Source organism: Labrus bergylta, chromosome 16 (genome assembly GCF_963930695.1).
Source record: "Labrus bergylta chromosome 16, fLabBer1.1, whole genome shotgun sequence".
NCBI lineage: Eukaryota > Metazoa > Chordata > Actinopteri > Labriformes > Labridae > Labrus > Labrus bergylta.
This window is the reverse complement of record NC_089210.1, coordinates 7,713,673-7,730,275: the sequence shown is the minus strand read 5'-3', so window position 1 is coordinate 7,730,275 and position 16,603 is coordinate 7,713,673. Positions and strand designations below refer to the sequence as shown.

General features: G+C 39.1%; 1 protein-coding gene across 1 annotated transcript; it reads left to right on the top strand.

The window, feature by feature from the left end:
- The first annotated feature begins 1,568 nt into the window (after positions 1-1,568).
- On the top strand, positions 1,569-14,494 carry csf2rb (colony stimulating factor 2 receptor subunit beta). The gene is made up of 15 exons (XM_020651332.3): positions 1,569-1,678; positions 4,646-4,816; positions 5,770-5,887; positions 5,986-6,179; positions 6,292-6,446; positions 7,851-7,995; positions 8,234-8,366; positions 8,456-8,610; positions 9,584-9,717; positions 9,812-9,995; positions 10,115-10,211; positions 10,346-10,412; positions 10,525-10,604; positions 10,686-10,848; positions 11,679-14,494. Exons 2-15 carry the CDS (start codon positions 4,711-4,713, stop codon positions 12,090-12,092), a joined length of 2,145 nt encoding a protein of 714 aa, XP_020506988.2. The 5' UTR covers positions 1,569-1,678; positions 4,646-4,710; the 3' UTR covers positions 12,093-14,494.
- Positions 14,495-16,603: the final 2,109 nt, after the last annotated feature.

The window sequence follows — 16,603 nt, the reverse complement described above, 5'->3', positions numbered from 1 at the left end:
GAATTGGTCACACTCTGTGGTCACTCATCATCAACTTTGCTCAACTGATGCGTTCAAAGTGTTTGTCAGAAGGAAGTCAGAGGGCAAGAGACACAGAGGAGAGAAAAAAAAAGAAAGAGTCAGCTGAGCCTTTGAATAGTAATGGGTGCAATTAATGAAGCTGACTTGATGAACCAGAGGTCTTTATTCTGTTTGTTTGTTATTTTAATCTTTAAGCATCAGATGTGCATGCATGTTTTCACACCATGGCCTTAAAATGTCCCTACCAATTTGCTCTGCTTTGTGTCCAATTTGCTTTGTGTCATTGAGTGTTCTTGGTTTGTCTTCATCATAACTCGAGCCTGCCATCAGAGTGTTATATGGCACACAATCCGAAACATGTAAACGTCTGAGTCTGTCACACAACATCAAGGCTTCAATTTCAAATAACAGGTGGAACTGAAGTAAAAATGCTGGTTTATAAGAAATCGCTTCACCGGACAGTGAGAGGTATTCATTAAGCCAAATGTTCTTAATGAGCCTCAAGAAACATGCTCACTCTGGACTGTGAATGTTTCTGCTAAAGATGATCTAAAGAGTGTTTCTGAGTCACAGTGAAAGTGCAGTACTGTACAGTTTTCAGGAATTGTCAGTAAAAGTGAAAAGTGAAAATTCTGAAATTACAACAAATGTGTTAATTTGACTATGATGGAGTTGTGAAACTGGGCCCACTCAAAATAGCAGTTGTAGCACCTGAAGCAGCACCGAGTCAACATTTACGACACCCACCTCTGATTTACTGTAAATGGGAGGATTAAAAAAAAATACTATTCATAAACTACAATGGTGTTGTTTGAATAAGATAAACTTCATGTATGAAAGACACATGTTTGAGCTGCATGTGGCTCAGCTAACTGTGCTGAAACTTTAATTTATCTGGCCAATCTTGACTGTAGCGTAGTGTAGTCTGTGTAGGTTCTCAGTCATCCAGCTCATGGTAAATCAGTGCTTGATCCAATGCAACTGGACTTAAATGACGATCTTGAAGACGCTTCACCTCTCCTCCAAAAGACTTCTTCAGTTACAAACTTACTTGTCGACAGAGCTAGAAATAAAAGCCACAGACTAGAAATGTAAGCCACAGGCTTTTGTTTCTAGCTCCGTCCACCAAATAGCCGAAGAAGCCTTTCAGAGGAGAGGTGAAACTTCTTCAAGATCTTCAACCAAGTCCAGCTGCATTGGATCAAGCTTTGATCTATCGTTAATGTACGGGAAAAAAATACATGTCACTGCCTGTGTGATCAGTTAACAGTATTTTGCAGATTATATTTCTATTCATTGTTGAAACACCTTTCAATAAAGGGTTTGAGTGCTAAATATTGCCAAAACAGGATGATGATTAACATGTATTTCGCTTGAATGAAGACATCCACGCCCCTAAAAAAATAAAATAATAATAACTTCCTGAATAACAAATGTTTTCACACAAACCAAAAGCTGTTACATTATTTACAGAAGAATTGAGCTGACGTTGAAGAAGTGTCATGAAGTGTCATCGTGGACTGAAAGAGGAAATTGAAGTCATTTCAGAGGAAACTCCCACTGAGCTCTCCAGTGTGTTCGTGAGGAGCGTGCTGACAAGAAGGAAGAGAAGGCGACAGAGATGAACGAAAAAGAAGCCAAGTCTTCATCAAGTGAGGTAAGAAACTGGGATGTTTACTGTGAGGGATTTGTTGAATGCACTGAGACTACAAACATTTTAACTTCACAGCTTAAATTTGTCCAAATATATATATTTTTTAAAAAGAAGGTATAATGGTCTGAATTGTATGTGGTTATGAGATATATCTCATCTCTCAAGGAGTGCTTCTTGGTCATCATTTAATCTCAGAGCTTTGATGAAACAGGCTGTATGAAGACATCCTGGGAGGTAGAATAACAGAGTATTTTCTGAATGACACAAAAGTTACGCAATATTGTGCACTGTTTCCCTCTAGGTTTATCTGTAAGTGCTGGTCCGGTTAGCTGGTCTGGCTCCTAACAGGTTAAAATGCACAATATGAAAAACACTTATTTTTAGGAGTAAGGAGACGAAAAGATGTGGAACCATATTTCTCTTTTCATAAGCTTCATAAATTCTGACTTCGGACATACATGTTCTTATTGGGTCTTTAAACAATTAGGCTAAGAAGATTTTAGTGTTGCCCCTGCTGTGTTACATTATAAAGCTAAAATTAAATAAAATATTTGAGATTTACAAAACCATGTGTTGGCATATCAGGCTTTGCTAATGCTATAAACATGAGGGGACTAATTATCAAGTTTATAATATTTAGAGGTGAAGTACTCACAGTTTTATTTGGAGTGACTCTGTGTTTGCTTACATCATCTTTGCAATGCACAGTGCGAGTGAGCCGGGGCCCGCCGAACCCCAAAACGAATGGTAGTGGAAACACTGTGGTGACCCCTGTGAGAGTGGCTTGGATAAAAAAAAATACTGATTGAAATCAGGAAATGTTATTACTTGTTATGCTAAAGCTCTTTGAAATTTCCAAAGACAACCAAGAAAAGTAAGACAAAAATAAAGGTGAATCTTTTAAGAGCTTGATTTTGTCATGTCTGCTGAGAAATTGTACCTGCTGAGAATTTGCCACTATAAGGTTTTTTATGTAGGTCTAATTATAAACTCTTTGTTTTTGGTTTCATATTGGCATCAATCAGCACTGTGCGACATGCTACACCTCAGACAACACAAGAAGTTGATTTGGTTTTGAAGTCAGTGCTCCCACATGCTGCTCGTGGGTGTTTCCCCAAACCTGCTTCTGTAAACAGCAGCTACAAAGGGCACAAATGGAGTCTGTTATGCCTGAGAGACCCCGAAATCCCCCTGTATTTATTTATTTATCTTCTGCACTGCAGTTGTAACACCACGCCTTGTTCTTTCTAACTTGACTTCTCCTTTCTTTCGCGTCATATTTCTGTAGAATTTAAAGTCACTTCGAAAAGGTTTCCGCACACTGATACTGCAAGATCATTTCCAGCTATGCCATTTCCTGTGCCAAATTGAATTAACAATTAACGTCTTTTTTTTATTGCGAATATTTAAAATCAAGAATTTAGGAGATTAAACTTGTTTTTGTTTTTTTTAAATCTGGAAGTAGCCTAGTCCCATTTCATCTTCAACTATATCATCGGTTTGATATTAGGCTATTATTAAAAACATTATGATGGAAACATTACTTTAACATAATCAGTAACGGAATGGGACAATAAACAGTAAATGGGGGAGCTTTGGGCGTCTGGATAAAAAGGTGATTGAGAGTCTTAACCAATAGAAAAAAAGAACAAATATCACAACATTTAACTAGATTAATGTCTTTTGGATAGGTTATAAAAATAAGATAAGTAGCCTTTCAAATGTAAGGAACGGGATTACTTCTGTGCTGTACTTTTTAACCAAAGAAAACTCAGCAACCACAAACAATCACGGTCCATAACAAATAAGTAATCTGTGGATTTATAAAACTTTTCACTTGTGTGCCAAAATGACCCAACAACCTTTTACAGATAAAAAAAATGGTAAAGCAGAGTAATGTAATGTTACTATGGCAACAGCACTTCACAAAGTCCTGCTAGCTAGTAGCCGTTTGCAAGACGTAGTTAGTCCGAGACAAGTAGAATACTTTTAACTCAGTTCTGTGGCATTATTAGATCTGTTAGCTCCTTCTTTACTGGTATGGTTTTTGGCAAGTAGGAGGTCGACGCCACCACCGGCCGGCTACATCCGCTTTCCCTTTACTCAAGACAAACTGCTCGCCTATAATAATTTTGTGAACTCAGATGTATTGTGTTGATCATTGTTATTGTCATTGTTGTGAAATGTAGCCTACTTGACAAGTAGGCTACATGCAGCGAAGTTTAGTGGTCATTATCATTCATGTCACAAGAACGTCATCACTTCAATTATTACGTGCCTACAATAATATTCTAAGCCAGGTGGTGACAACAGATGTACATAAAACAGTCTTTACTTTGACTTGTTTGAAGGATTTCATTCAGACTCACACCATTGGGTAACACATTTCAGAAAAGAACATTTAAAAATGACATTTACAACTAAAAGGAAACATTACTTATTATTATAGATTACAAAATCAATCTCAGACAGAAGATTTTATTCAAACATTATGTCAGGGCTGTTGAAATTTGGGAAGGGGGATTCCCTTTGCTGACTTTTGTCTTTCGCTGTGGCCAGTAGTTAACATCGCCAGAGGTCTTTTCTTAGAGATTCTGATGTTTTTCATGCGAAAGCATTTTCTCCAGAGACTGGTGATGAGTGCCAGCCTGTATATTTTAACAGTGTGATAAAACTGCTCATCCGTGGCAAATGTTTATTCATTCACTATGTTACTGTATGTGTGTCTGGAGACATTGTATTTCTTTTCCATCACACACATGTGAGAAAGAGAGATAAGAGGCAGGCGGATGTGGATAACAACCCACAACACTCAACAAACAACACAAGTGCACACTCAAAGTGGAACAGAGTGCGGTCATGACTCATTTCTTCTTTAATTCAAGTAAATATACTAATATCTGTTCCTCTCTCTCTCTCTTCCTGTGTGTCCTACTATCTCTCTCTCTCTCTTTGTGTGTACACCATAAGTCTTTTCTTGTATTAAAAACAGCAGTTTCCAGAGAGGGAGCTCCCAGCCCCATCTTACCCAAGTAATGATGCCAATCCTGTGGGTTGCACTTTGGTCAGTTGTCCCTCTTGTGGTTGCCCTCTCCAGTCAAGACAGTTGTAACATCCATGAGAGCAGCAACTTGCAACACGGTAAGTCCCTGCAGTATCACCGTGTAGGGTCAGTGTAGTGTTGTATATAAATCCTTAGCAGCAGGCCGCCCCCACCAACAATCCAGAGGAACCTACAAGACATGAGAGCTCAGGAGCTCCAGGGAAAATATGTGGTTAGTAACTAAGATTTACAGATAACGACATGCAGTTATATGATGTGAATGCACAGAGAGGGAGAGATAGGAGCTCAAGGTGCCAGTTCCCCCTGTAGTCTAAGCCTATAGCAGCATAACTATGAGCTGGTTCATTCCTGAGCCAACCCTAACTATGAACTTTATCAAAAAGGAATGTTTTAAGTCTATTCTTAAAAGTACAGTGGGTGTGCCTCCCGGACAATGACTGAAAGATGATTCTAAAAGAGAGGGCCCTGATAATTGAAGGCTGTACCTCCCATAGTACCATAAGCAGGCCTGCATTCTGGGAGCTTAATGTTCTTGAAGGCTTATACAGCTCTATAAGCTCTCTAAGATGGTGCCTGACCATTAAGCGCTTTGTATGTGAGCATTGTTGGGACATGCTTTTATTAAACTGTGCATGTGTTTTAGGACAGAATAAGCACTTCTAAGATTGAGTTTTGTGAAGGTTAGATTTGAAAAAAGCTAAAGTAAATGATCAGTTTCATGATGATAAACATCTTTCTTTTAGACTGCTTTAAGTGCATGTTGTACTCATATTTCTAAACTTTCACTGGAATACTTTGAATTTAGAATTTCAAAATTAAGATAACATAAAACTTGATATGACAATGGGGAACTTCTCAGTGATAGCTGCATCAAATAATTTACAAGGAAAACTGGAAACACAGTGCAAAACTTATCAAAGCGGCAAACGCCGTTACAGAAAGCAAGTCTTGCATATTTTTAGGACAAAAATGACAAATTAGAGTTCATAAGCTTAGCAAGTTTTGGAAACTTGTCTTCTTCCTAACCTAGAATCTCCGTTGCTGAAATCCTTACGCTGCTATAACGACTATGAGACGCACGTTGACTGTGAGTGGAATGAACACAGGGGGAGAGAACTGCAGCTCTGGCTGAAGACAGACAAAGAAAAGTAAGAACACACATGTATTTTTACAATAGGCTTGTTTGATAATGTCATTTTGGCGCCTGAGTTTTCTGTCATTCAACGGCGGGTTTGTGCCCCCGCAGTGTGCAGTGTGAGCCAAACAAGGCTGCAGAACAAAGAGATGCAAGTGAGCACAGGATGGTCCAGTGCAGATTCAAAACTCAAAACATCACAACTCTTTATTTTGCCATCGGCATCGAACACACCGTCTTCTTCCTGGACAAAAAGACCCCCTGCTCATCAGGCCCGCGCAGGACTCTGGATCTTTCTCAGCACTGTGAGTTAAGATAACATCTGTCAATCGATGATCATTTCACAGTGGTGGTGACTTCATAAGACAATCCAGTCGTGTTGTCCCTTTAACTGTTGGTTATGTTTGTGTTTAACAGTGAGAGCACGCACACCAGAGAGTCTGTCCACACATGATGAAGGTGATGGAGGCCGGCGGCTGAGCTGGTCCAGCCCCTACCCCTCCTCCTCCTCCCTGAATAAACACATCACATACCAGCTCAGCTACACGACAGAAACACAGGACAACTGGACGGTTAGCTAAAAAACCTATGCTTTGTTCAGTTACTGAAGAGACAAACTCTTTTTGACTTTAAAAAAAATAAACAGTTTATGTCAGTATGCATTAGTTTTTAAACCTAACGTTTAAACCATTTATTTTTTTTAATTTTCGTACTTTATTTTTCCAAAAGTAAACGAAAAGACATACGTAAAGCATACTATAAAAACAAAAACAAAACAATCAAACAAACCAGTAACATCAAAACACCAGTCCAAATTCATAGGTCATGTATGTAAACCATCCCACTTAAAAAATAATAACATTAGTATGTAAATAAGCAACAATAAATAATTTAAAAAAAACACACAAGACAAAACAAAAACCCTGCTGCCCATAGTTCAACACCTCTGACTGACTTCTCTTGATATATATGAGTAAACAATCTGTTTACTGTTCGTACATTTAATGTTTAAACCATTTGCTGTTTTGTATTTAGTAATGAAAGCAAAGGCAGTTGGTGGTGGTCTATGAATAATATTTGGACATATTTAGACTTCCTCTGACAGGAAAACTGGTGCAGGCTCAGGGCCCCTGGGGCTAAGTCAAGTCTGAGCTCTGGTGATGGTACAATGAAGCCTATAAATAACCTTAACATATTGAAAATTAAAGAAACCCACAATGCGAGGTTCTATGGCAACCCAGTCTCATGTCAAAATGTGTAATACCTACGTTGGTCCACAGCGCAAAACGTAGTAGTTTCACAATAATGGCTCTAAAACGTTTTTCTATCGAGGCCTGAAAGAATCTTCGTAGAAACGAACAAACTAAAGATCATAAACATAAACCGAACGAAGATTATGAAGATACAATGTACACTTGTCGCCAGAAAGGTTATCAAAACAACACTTAAAATATCTTAAAATATTGCATTTTCCACCGAAAATAGAAGGGATGTCTGCCATGTTTATTTTTTCACCAGGGGAAAACTGGGCAGTCACGTGAGGAAATAATGTAAGAGAAGGAGGATGAACAAAAAAAGAGAAGTAATGATTCAGTGAGGAGTAGCTTTCCAGTATATTGCTCTGCCTCACTTACTGTAGGTGGGTGATGAAAGAGTTCAGTCATGTGGAAACCTAAAAAGCCAGCCTCAAGTGGCCATTTAGAGAACTGCAGTTTTTGACACTACAGTCGTGGCTTCATTTTTCCAAAGCGGTTGCTCTTGATTTCTGAGTAGTGACACACACAAAAAGCTAAATTGAAAATCCGAATCACAGCCACCTTCATGTCTGTATATAATTTGTTCAACTTTTTCAAAAAATTGAATAGAAAAAGTACATTTTGTTTTTTAAAGGACCATTACCAGATTTTTTTCTTTGATAATATCTTTCTTTATTGTAATCTACATTTCACCTACATTTCTTTTTATTCTTTCTAAAGACATTGGATGTCACAAACACCAGCATCCTGTTACAGAGGCAGATGCTGATCGCTGGTCACAGGTACAAAGCCAGGGTAAGGGCCCGGGCCAACGTGGGTCAGTGGAGTAACTGGAGTCCTGTTGTGAGCTGGAAGACTGAAAACGGTTAGTCAAAGAAAGCATTTATGATCAATTTAAACCTTCAACATCGTGATGCCTTTTTGAGCATAAAGTTACTTTTATATGTCAGAGGAAACTAACTGGCCATCTTTATCTCCTTTCCTCACATTTCTAATCTTTTTTATGGGAGCTTTGGAGAATTTTAGAGCCTTGGGGATGTTGTTATTAGCACTGTCTCGCTTTCCCTCCCTCACTCTCTCTCTCTCTCTCTCTCTGGCTCTAGATGCAGGGCACTTCCCCTGTTTGCATTGTGTCCTGGATGGAGAGAAGGAGGTGATGTGTAGCTGGAAGTTGAGCAAAGAGGTGGCTCAAACAGTTTCCTACCAGCTGGCCTGTCGAGACAACCAGACTTCACAGTGAGTCCAGTGTGATTCTGTCAAATATCAGCTGGTTGTCATTCATTCATTCACTCATATGATCCCCCACTTTTTTATCTGGGTTTCAGGTCTGCAATATGTTGTGTAAACCCAACAGTGACCTCTGCCCACAATGATATGTTGCTGAAGTTCAGCTGCAGGTTGACTGTCGCAGACCCCGAGCATCTGCTGCTGGAGCTTCAACCGACACGCAATGCCAGGATTTTTAAACCCAACAAGCACAGTCAGTAGACAAAAGACAGAACGCACAATACTATCACAAAGATTAAGTTGAGGGTAGGGAGAAGGGGGGTGATAACATCCCCTGCCAAATTAAAAACACATAATAAGGTGATAAAAGCTCTAAAGGCACACAGCACTCAGCAGAAAAGCTGTGACTGTGATTGAGTGGCTCCACCTAGTGTCTGAAGGTAGCTACTGCAGCCCTGTTAGTTTATTACCAGGCTGATAGATAAGATGTGTTGAAACATGTTATACAACACACTTTCAGTCAGAAATATATTTAATTACAACAAAATAAGCTGGATATAAAACTTTTTTTTTAGTGGGTGCAGTTTTTATTCATTTTACAAACTGTACATTTTATTAAAATAACTAAATACATTTGCCTATCTGTTACTCCATTTCATTGAAAACAAAAGTTTCTATACCTTTTTTAAAAACTTTATTGTACTCAGTGAATCTTATGTTAGCTTTATGTTAATTTTTCCAAATCAAAATATTGCCAAACGTTTAAAGTATTCAAATTAGAATTCTTTTTTTTTTTTTACAGAATTCTGACTATATCTATTGATGAACCTAGTCTGGTTTCTAGTAGGCTCAAACACAGTTTTCTTGTACCCTAATACTTGGCATAAGTACTAAACCCTTCCAGAAATGTAATGTTTGCAATGTTTTATACGTAAATAGGATGTTCGATAGCAATAAAACATGTAATGTTTGATCTTATTCATTACAATCTTTAAGCGTTCCTCCGTTTAAAACTGTAATGTACAGTATGTGTTTAAAAGGGTCATAATGTAAATATGAAAAACTTTGAAAACAAAATCTGTATGTTAACTGTAGTTCATACATTCATGTATTTGCTTTTTCAACTGTGTTCTTTGCTTAAACAAGACACATTTTCACTGAGAGAATAATTACTTTAAACCAAATTTATAATCAGCTTTTCAGTCATGACTTCCTGTGTTTTGCAGTTCGCCCCAACCCTCCACAGCAGGTAAAGGTGAGGGAGGTAGGCAGCAACTGGAGGGTGGAATGGACTGCTCCAAGCATAGCCTCCAAAGTAACACTGAAATATCAGGTCTGCTATTACAGGATAGAGGAAAAGGTGAGACAATTAAAACAGCATGCTCTTACACATTCATGATTGGAAAATTCAGCTTGTGCAGTAAAACCAAACCTCTCATTTGTTTGTCTTTCAGGGATGTTCAGACACTTTGAACGTTTCAGGGGTCTCCACGTCCCTTTCCATCCTGGAGTCATTTCTGGTCTCATCCCAGGACTACAGGGTCATAGTCAGGTCCCTGATTGACCCTGAAAAAGAATCTATGTACGGGGGAATCCCGTCTGAATGGACCCATCCCGTGGACTGGACCTCTCATGAAGGTACTGCAGCATGCACACAAAAACAGACAGCACCAAGACATTATTTTCTGATAACTGTATTATTGAATGAATTATAGTGATTAAAATTAGCACCTATTATGTTTTCTGTTCCCTGTTAGCCAGCTTGTCCATAAACAGCCTGATCTATTGTTCCATTGGTCTGCTTGTAGCCATGGTGTTCCTCGCACTCTACTGCACCATTCCAACTTGTCACAGGTGAAGTTTTTAAATCATGTTGAAAATGGAAATGTGTTCTTTGTAATGCATGAAAGCAATAGGCTAAATCACTTGACATGCTTTCCTGCCATTTTATCTATATATTTAGCTCTTTTTACATTTTAAACCAATAGGAGGGTCATTCTGTGGGTGGATTCAGTTCCATCTCCAGGCAAAAGTAAAATCCTGTCAGAGATCAAGGTGAGAATTGATTGACTGGCATAATTACTTCAGTTTGAGGTGTACCAAGGGATTATTCTGTATATTGTTTTTTTGACATTGTTATTTAGTTCTTGATGTATTTTTGTATCAGTCTTCCACCAGTTGGACCCTCATGCAGAGTGAGAATACATCCTTTTGCAAAGTGCAACATTTGGAGAGCATGTCTACATGGTAATATGGCCCTGACTCAGGTAATATGCTGACGATCCTCTGGTATACATCAGTAACAGTTTCCAATCTCTCTCCCTGCAGCTCCTCTAATGCTTCTCTCTGGCCAACCAAGGACACTGAAGGGAAGATTTTGGAACAGGGTGAGGGCTGCTGGACCCACAAAAATCTGGCCATCTCTGCTGAGAAGGTTAAAGGCTCTGGCACGTCCTTATTGAGCTTCAGTGGGCCATACATCTTCTGTCAGGTCAGTTAATCACAGGCACATTAAGTTTCATCTAATGGGCCAAGAAATGTCTCAAAGCACGGACATTTAGCTCGGAATTTTGATTCAGTTGGACCTGACTGTTTTGTGGCAAGCCCATGTTGTTAAGAGTCATGTTCATTGACAACAAGTAGTCTGGCTTCTATTACAGTTTATTTGAATCAAATAATAATGGAGGAATAAGTAGAGTTTAAAGGAACAGGTAGAAATATTTTTTAACATATAGATAAAACCAGGCTAGCTGTTTCCCTTTGTTTCCATTCTCTACGCTAAACTAAGCTAACCAGCTGCCTGCCGTAGCTTAATTTTTACAGACAAATATGGGATTGGTATCTTTTGTCGCAAATATGTGTAATTACCAAAATGTAAAGCTGTGAATTATCACATTACTATGAGATAAAATAAAATGCTAGCTTAATATGAAAATGCAGACCTGCTGTTTCCTAGTTTCAAGTCTTTATGCTAAACCAAGTTAGCCAGCTGTCTGTATTTACAGTTCAGATCTAAAATTGGTATCAAACGTTTCATTCAACTCTTGGCAAAAACACAGATTTGTTTATATATCACAGTATTGCACTATTATATTACAACAAATACAAATGCTTTATTACTTAAGAAATACAGGGTAGCTGTTTACTCCTCATTCCCCCTATTGGTTGTAGAGTTTGCTAACTGCAGCTTCATATTTAACATACAGACATGCTATATTACATGACATTCTCTTTAATGGCAGATGAGGTTATCAAAGAACTGTGATTACTTTTTAACAATTAAATGTTCTGATCATTAGCTTTGTTTTTTTTATCTGACAGTCAAACGAGCCAAACAAGACTTCAGAGGATGTGAAGAAGTGTGAAGAGGAACAAGTAGCAAAAGAAACCTCTTCAGACGACTCTGTATCTCCTACCCCTTTGAATTTCACCCTTCTTGGGGAGGGTTATGTAGGTCTGTCTGGCCGAAACGTCTCCTGCTCAACACAGGATCTTGTATCTCACAGTGATGCGGTCCCAAACAGATACAGGCTTGACAGTGCTGCACAGGACCAACAGTGTCCAGATACCTCATCATGGTCGGACCAGAAAGACGACCAGCCGACCCTCAGCGAGCCCACCAGCAGCTTCCAACCACCAGCTTACACCTCAGTGACTTTTACCTCTTGGCCTCAGGGGGGCGCCATACAAGCCTCTGGGTACTGCCACATCCCTACATCCCAACAGCTCACATAAGAACAGCAGAGTAACCTGGAGCGTTGAATAGACTTATTAGATATTCTCAGAAGATGCAACATTTAATCAATCAGTAATATTTTGTATAACATTTTCACTTGTTTAAGCATTTTTACATTTTCTTATTTCAGTGGGCTGTTCAACAGAAGAGAAGATTTTTAAAGAACCATTTCACCTGAGTTAATATTTATCTGAACTAAAGAGAGCTAGAAATACCTGCCTACTCCCTGAGAAATGTGCAAAAATCAGTGACAGTTATAAAATACAAAACTATTTTAATCAATAGATTCTTAATAACTGTTATAAATAAAAATATAGATATATATACTGTATATTTAAATCTTTTTAAAAGTGTCTCTCTCGGCAGAGGCAAGGAGTAGCATGATGTAAAATGTATTTTATTAAGGAAGTCTGTTACTTGGCTAACTGCCATGTTTGCAGTGGTCATGTATGCGTGTTTGCACTCAGGTGTGTGAGTTAGGAGCTTGTTGTCAATGTTATAGTGTATGTATTGCTGAATGTATAAATATATTATATACGTGTTGAATTCTTGATACTTTTATGATGTCTGTGCACTGCCTGCAAAGTTTAGCAAAGGGTTAATGCCTACAAATATATTTGAAACAATGCTCAAATAAAAAAGAAATCTACATTTTATTAAGTCTTATTAGTAAGTAGCCTATGTAAGCGTTTCAAAATATATTGAAATTGGCTGGAGTCAAAAGGACCAGAGCGACAGGAGCAGGAGTCAAATCAGCAACAAGTGCAACCATAGCCTCTGTACATGGGGTGCAACGAGGACCATAGCCTCCTATATGGGGTGCAACGAGGACCATAGCCTCCTATATGGGGTGCAACGAGGACCATAGCCTCCGTACATTGGGGGACCTGTTCCACCAATTGAGCTAAACCACCCCTTCCAAGTTTTCAAATACTCTTCAAATTGAACACTAGAACACTCAAATCTGTCTTCATGGGGGATTATTGCTTGACTCTCTCACTCACACAAATGCACACACACAAACACATGAAAAAAAATACACAGTGTTATCTAATTTATTGCTCTGTTTATCTGCACATCTGTTTACCTGGCAGGGCTTTGCTGAGAATTAATGGTCTGTCCAGTGTCTGGAAGCAAGTGTGAGTGTCTGTGGCCTGCACTCATGTAGCTGTGATATTTCTATGCTTTAAATGACACATTTATACAACATGTTGTGAATCAGAGAAGCATCTGCGGGGTCTTTTTTGTCTCAGCAGAAAGAACACAATGGTGGAATTCCAGGCATGCTGATATCAACTTCCTTTGTTTCCAGCCATCGCTAGGTACAACGTCCTGTCTGATGGTTTGGAGGAGCGGTCTGGCACACACCGACAAACATGTCTCGATGCCCGCAAAGACGCTCAACTCAATCATCTATTTTACTATGGTACAGTAGCAGAAGTGAGAGGAAGGTGAGGCTATGTGTTTTCAGAGTATTTGTGTATTTTCTTCAGATGTTCAGCCACAGAAAACAGACATAATCTTTACAGACACCATCGCAGAGGAAGGGGCTTTGGCTGAGTGAAGAAGTGAGAGACGCCTATAATCATCTTCATCAGTGGAAAGAAGGAAGATAAAGGACTAAAGTGTGTTGATGAAAAGTGTGTACACTTGATGACTTGTGTTTGTCGTCTGTGTACAGCATGTCCCTGTCCTTTGTCGTACATAAAAACAGGAAAATAAAAGCGCTGGAAGGTGTAGGGAGTGCGCGGCGCCGCACGGATGCTTGTGTAACCTCCTGTTCAAAGGCCTCCTGTTTCCTCACTACTGTGCATCAGGGAATCCAGGCCAAACTAAAACACAGACAGTTATTCCAGTTTTATGTCTTCTAAGGCAGTCTGGACAATAAGGGGCTATTTCAAGGCTCCGTGATGTATTTTATTCCCAGAGCTTTTTTTGTAACCCATAAGATAGAGAATAATCTTTTGGATACTATTTTATCCATACGTATGAGACACAATTCAACACTTTGCTGAACATGCCTGTCGACCCCACATCTGTTAAACTAAACATGTTTTGTTATTATTATTTTAGAAGTCTGAAAACTTTCCTCATAATTTGAAGCATGCGTTTGATACCACTGCAAGGTAATCACACCACGTGCTCCTAACAGCATGACAGGCTGAGTTACACTTTATGTTCTTTTCAATCTTTACTTAAACTTATTTTTTGCTGATGGGCAGGGGCGTGTCCAGACTTTTTTGACTGGGGTGGCCCAACTGGGGCACAGACTTATGCAGGGGTGGCCTGAAGTGTGATGTACACACACACACACACACACACACACACACACACACACACACACACACACACACACACACACACACACACACACACACACACACGCGCACACACACGCACACACACACACACACACGCACACGCACACTAATTAATATAAATGATTTACCCTTTCTAACTTCAAAAATATGTGTAGGTTATTATTCAAATAATTCTTTTTTAATTTTTACATTATATTCTATTTTACTGTATATATGTGTATTAGTAATTTGAGTGTTATTGCATGGCCTTGCGGAACAGTCTTTACATTTCACTGCACATCTGTATGAGCATGTGACAAATAAAAATCTTGAATCTTGAATCTTGAAAAATGTTATCTACTTTATAACACAAGATAATGCAAACAAATTTCTTGGTCCCGAAAATGGCCATTCAGTTCATGGCACGCAAGAAAGTGTGCATTACTTTCCTATGAACCTGTCTTATGAAAGTCCCACCTCTGAAAAGGCAAATAGCCAATCACAGTTTAGGATTTTTGGGGTGGCCAATCAGTTGCAGTAAATCTTTCAATAGGAATGTGAGAAAAAGACTACTTGACACAGTAAAAAAAAAAAAGTGTTTGGCAAGACAGGATGAGAAAAGAATAGTACCTAATTGGCCTTTTGAGTGAAGTAACATTGAAGCTGCTCCTGTTCTGCGTGGATGCACATTCCCAGAGGCCTGCCACATGTTTCAAAGCGTGATTTCACACACACAAACTTGTTTTCTCCAATTAAGAGGACATTTTTTTCATTAATTCTAGAGAGATGTTAATTACACATTCATCTGGCTTCCTCATAACCTTGAATTCCACATTTACACAACTTTTAACAGTGTTCTTTACTATTTTGGACAGTCTCTGTGTCTACATTTGATAAGAAACCAGAGATTGTGATTGTTTTCTTTTGTCCCCATGATGATCCAACTTTAAATTTCTCCCAGCGTAACTTTCTGACATTGACAAGTCAACAAGCCAACCCACTTCACACAGCGACCGGGTGTAACTCTTTTGACAACTATTTGTGGCCCGGGTCATTTGTGCAACAGAGTGCAACACTTAAGTGTACTGTCTTCCTGGAAAGAGGAAGTGTGCGCCACTTCTATAAAAGCCTAAAATGGCTTTTAGTTTTTGACGCAGTTACAGTGGACATCACATCATCATCGCAGCAACTTACTTGCGACAATATGTCAAAACAAGCTATACAAAAATGAAAGACCAGAATCCAGCTTTCTCAGGCAGGAGATTTTACCAGAATGCAAGGTAAACCCACGGTAGACAAAACCGGTAGCTTTAAAGTTAGAGAGCAATTTGATTCCAATTCACCTCATCTTAATGTTTTTGCATGCAAACAGGTGAGGTTGTCTGTTAAAAGTCCAGTTCGATCCCAAGTCTCTGTAAAAATGGTTCATCAGGCTGTGGTCAGGATGGCCCATTATTTTGTTCCAGTGGTTGTTTGCCGGTTAGGTAACAGTGTTTTGAGACCTAACAAGCCTTATCGTCCTTTAAGGTCAAGCAGTCAGCTATGAACCATTTCATGTCTTTAGTCACACTTTCTGGTTCCTCAGCGACCCTCCCACACTGTCATGGTGTTTGACCCCTGTGTGTGTGTGTGTGTGTGTGTGTGTGTGTTTGAATGAGTGCGAGGATGCCAGTGTGTGTTTGTCACAGTCAACAGGCCTCCACATACACTTCCCCGTTCTTATTTGAAGTCCATGGGGGGTTGGGAGCTGCTCGGACATGAGCAGAAAACCAGGGATGCCACCTGGATGCTGAATTTGGAGATGGTCTGCTGTTTAGAAGTAGAGCGTCTGTGTGAGATTGACAGAAGTGGCAACGGGAAGTAATGCTTGAATACTGGAATACACGTTGAATTTAAAAAAAAGTCAAACAGGTGGGAAAGTGGAAAGATGCAGATCCTAGATAGTTTACAGCTAAATTCTAATTTTGTGCAGACATCAAAACTACTGATTTACTGATTTACGCAAATTATCATGACTTAAGACACACCTATGCGGAATTTGAATCCCTAAATGTGTCAAATCTACAATCACAACCACTAAGTCAGCTCCCTTTTATTTAAGGGTGGTCTTAATCTGAGAACATTAGAATTGATTGTACCTCAAAGCCATTCCTCGTATGATTTCATTTAAACAGGGGAGCAGATGACTCCTTGACTCAATAATTAGCAGA

Bases quoted from the DNA above. Each gene is read 5' to 3' on its own strand.
- csf2rb (XM_020651332.3), top strand. From the start codon at position 4,711: ATGATGCCAATCCTGTGGGTTGCACTTTGGTCAGTTGTCCCTCTTGTG. The intron at 6,447-7,850 runs GTTAGCTAAAAA...TTCTTTCTAAAG, and splicing joins AAACACAGGACAACTGGACG to ACATTGGATGTCACAAACAC. The intron at 10,212-10,345 runs GTGAAGTTTTTA...TTAAACCAATAG, and splicing joins ACCATTCCAACTTGTCACAG to GAGGGTCATTCTGTGGGTGG.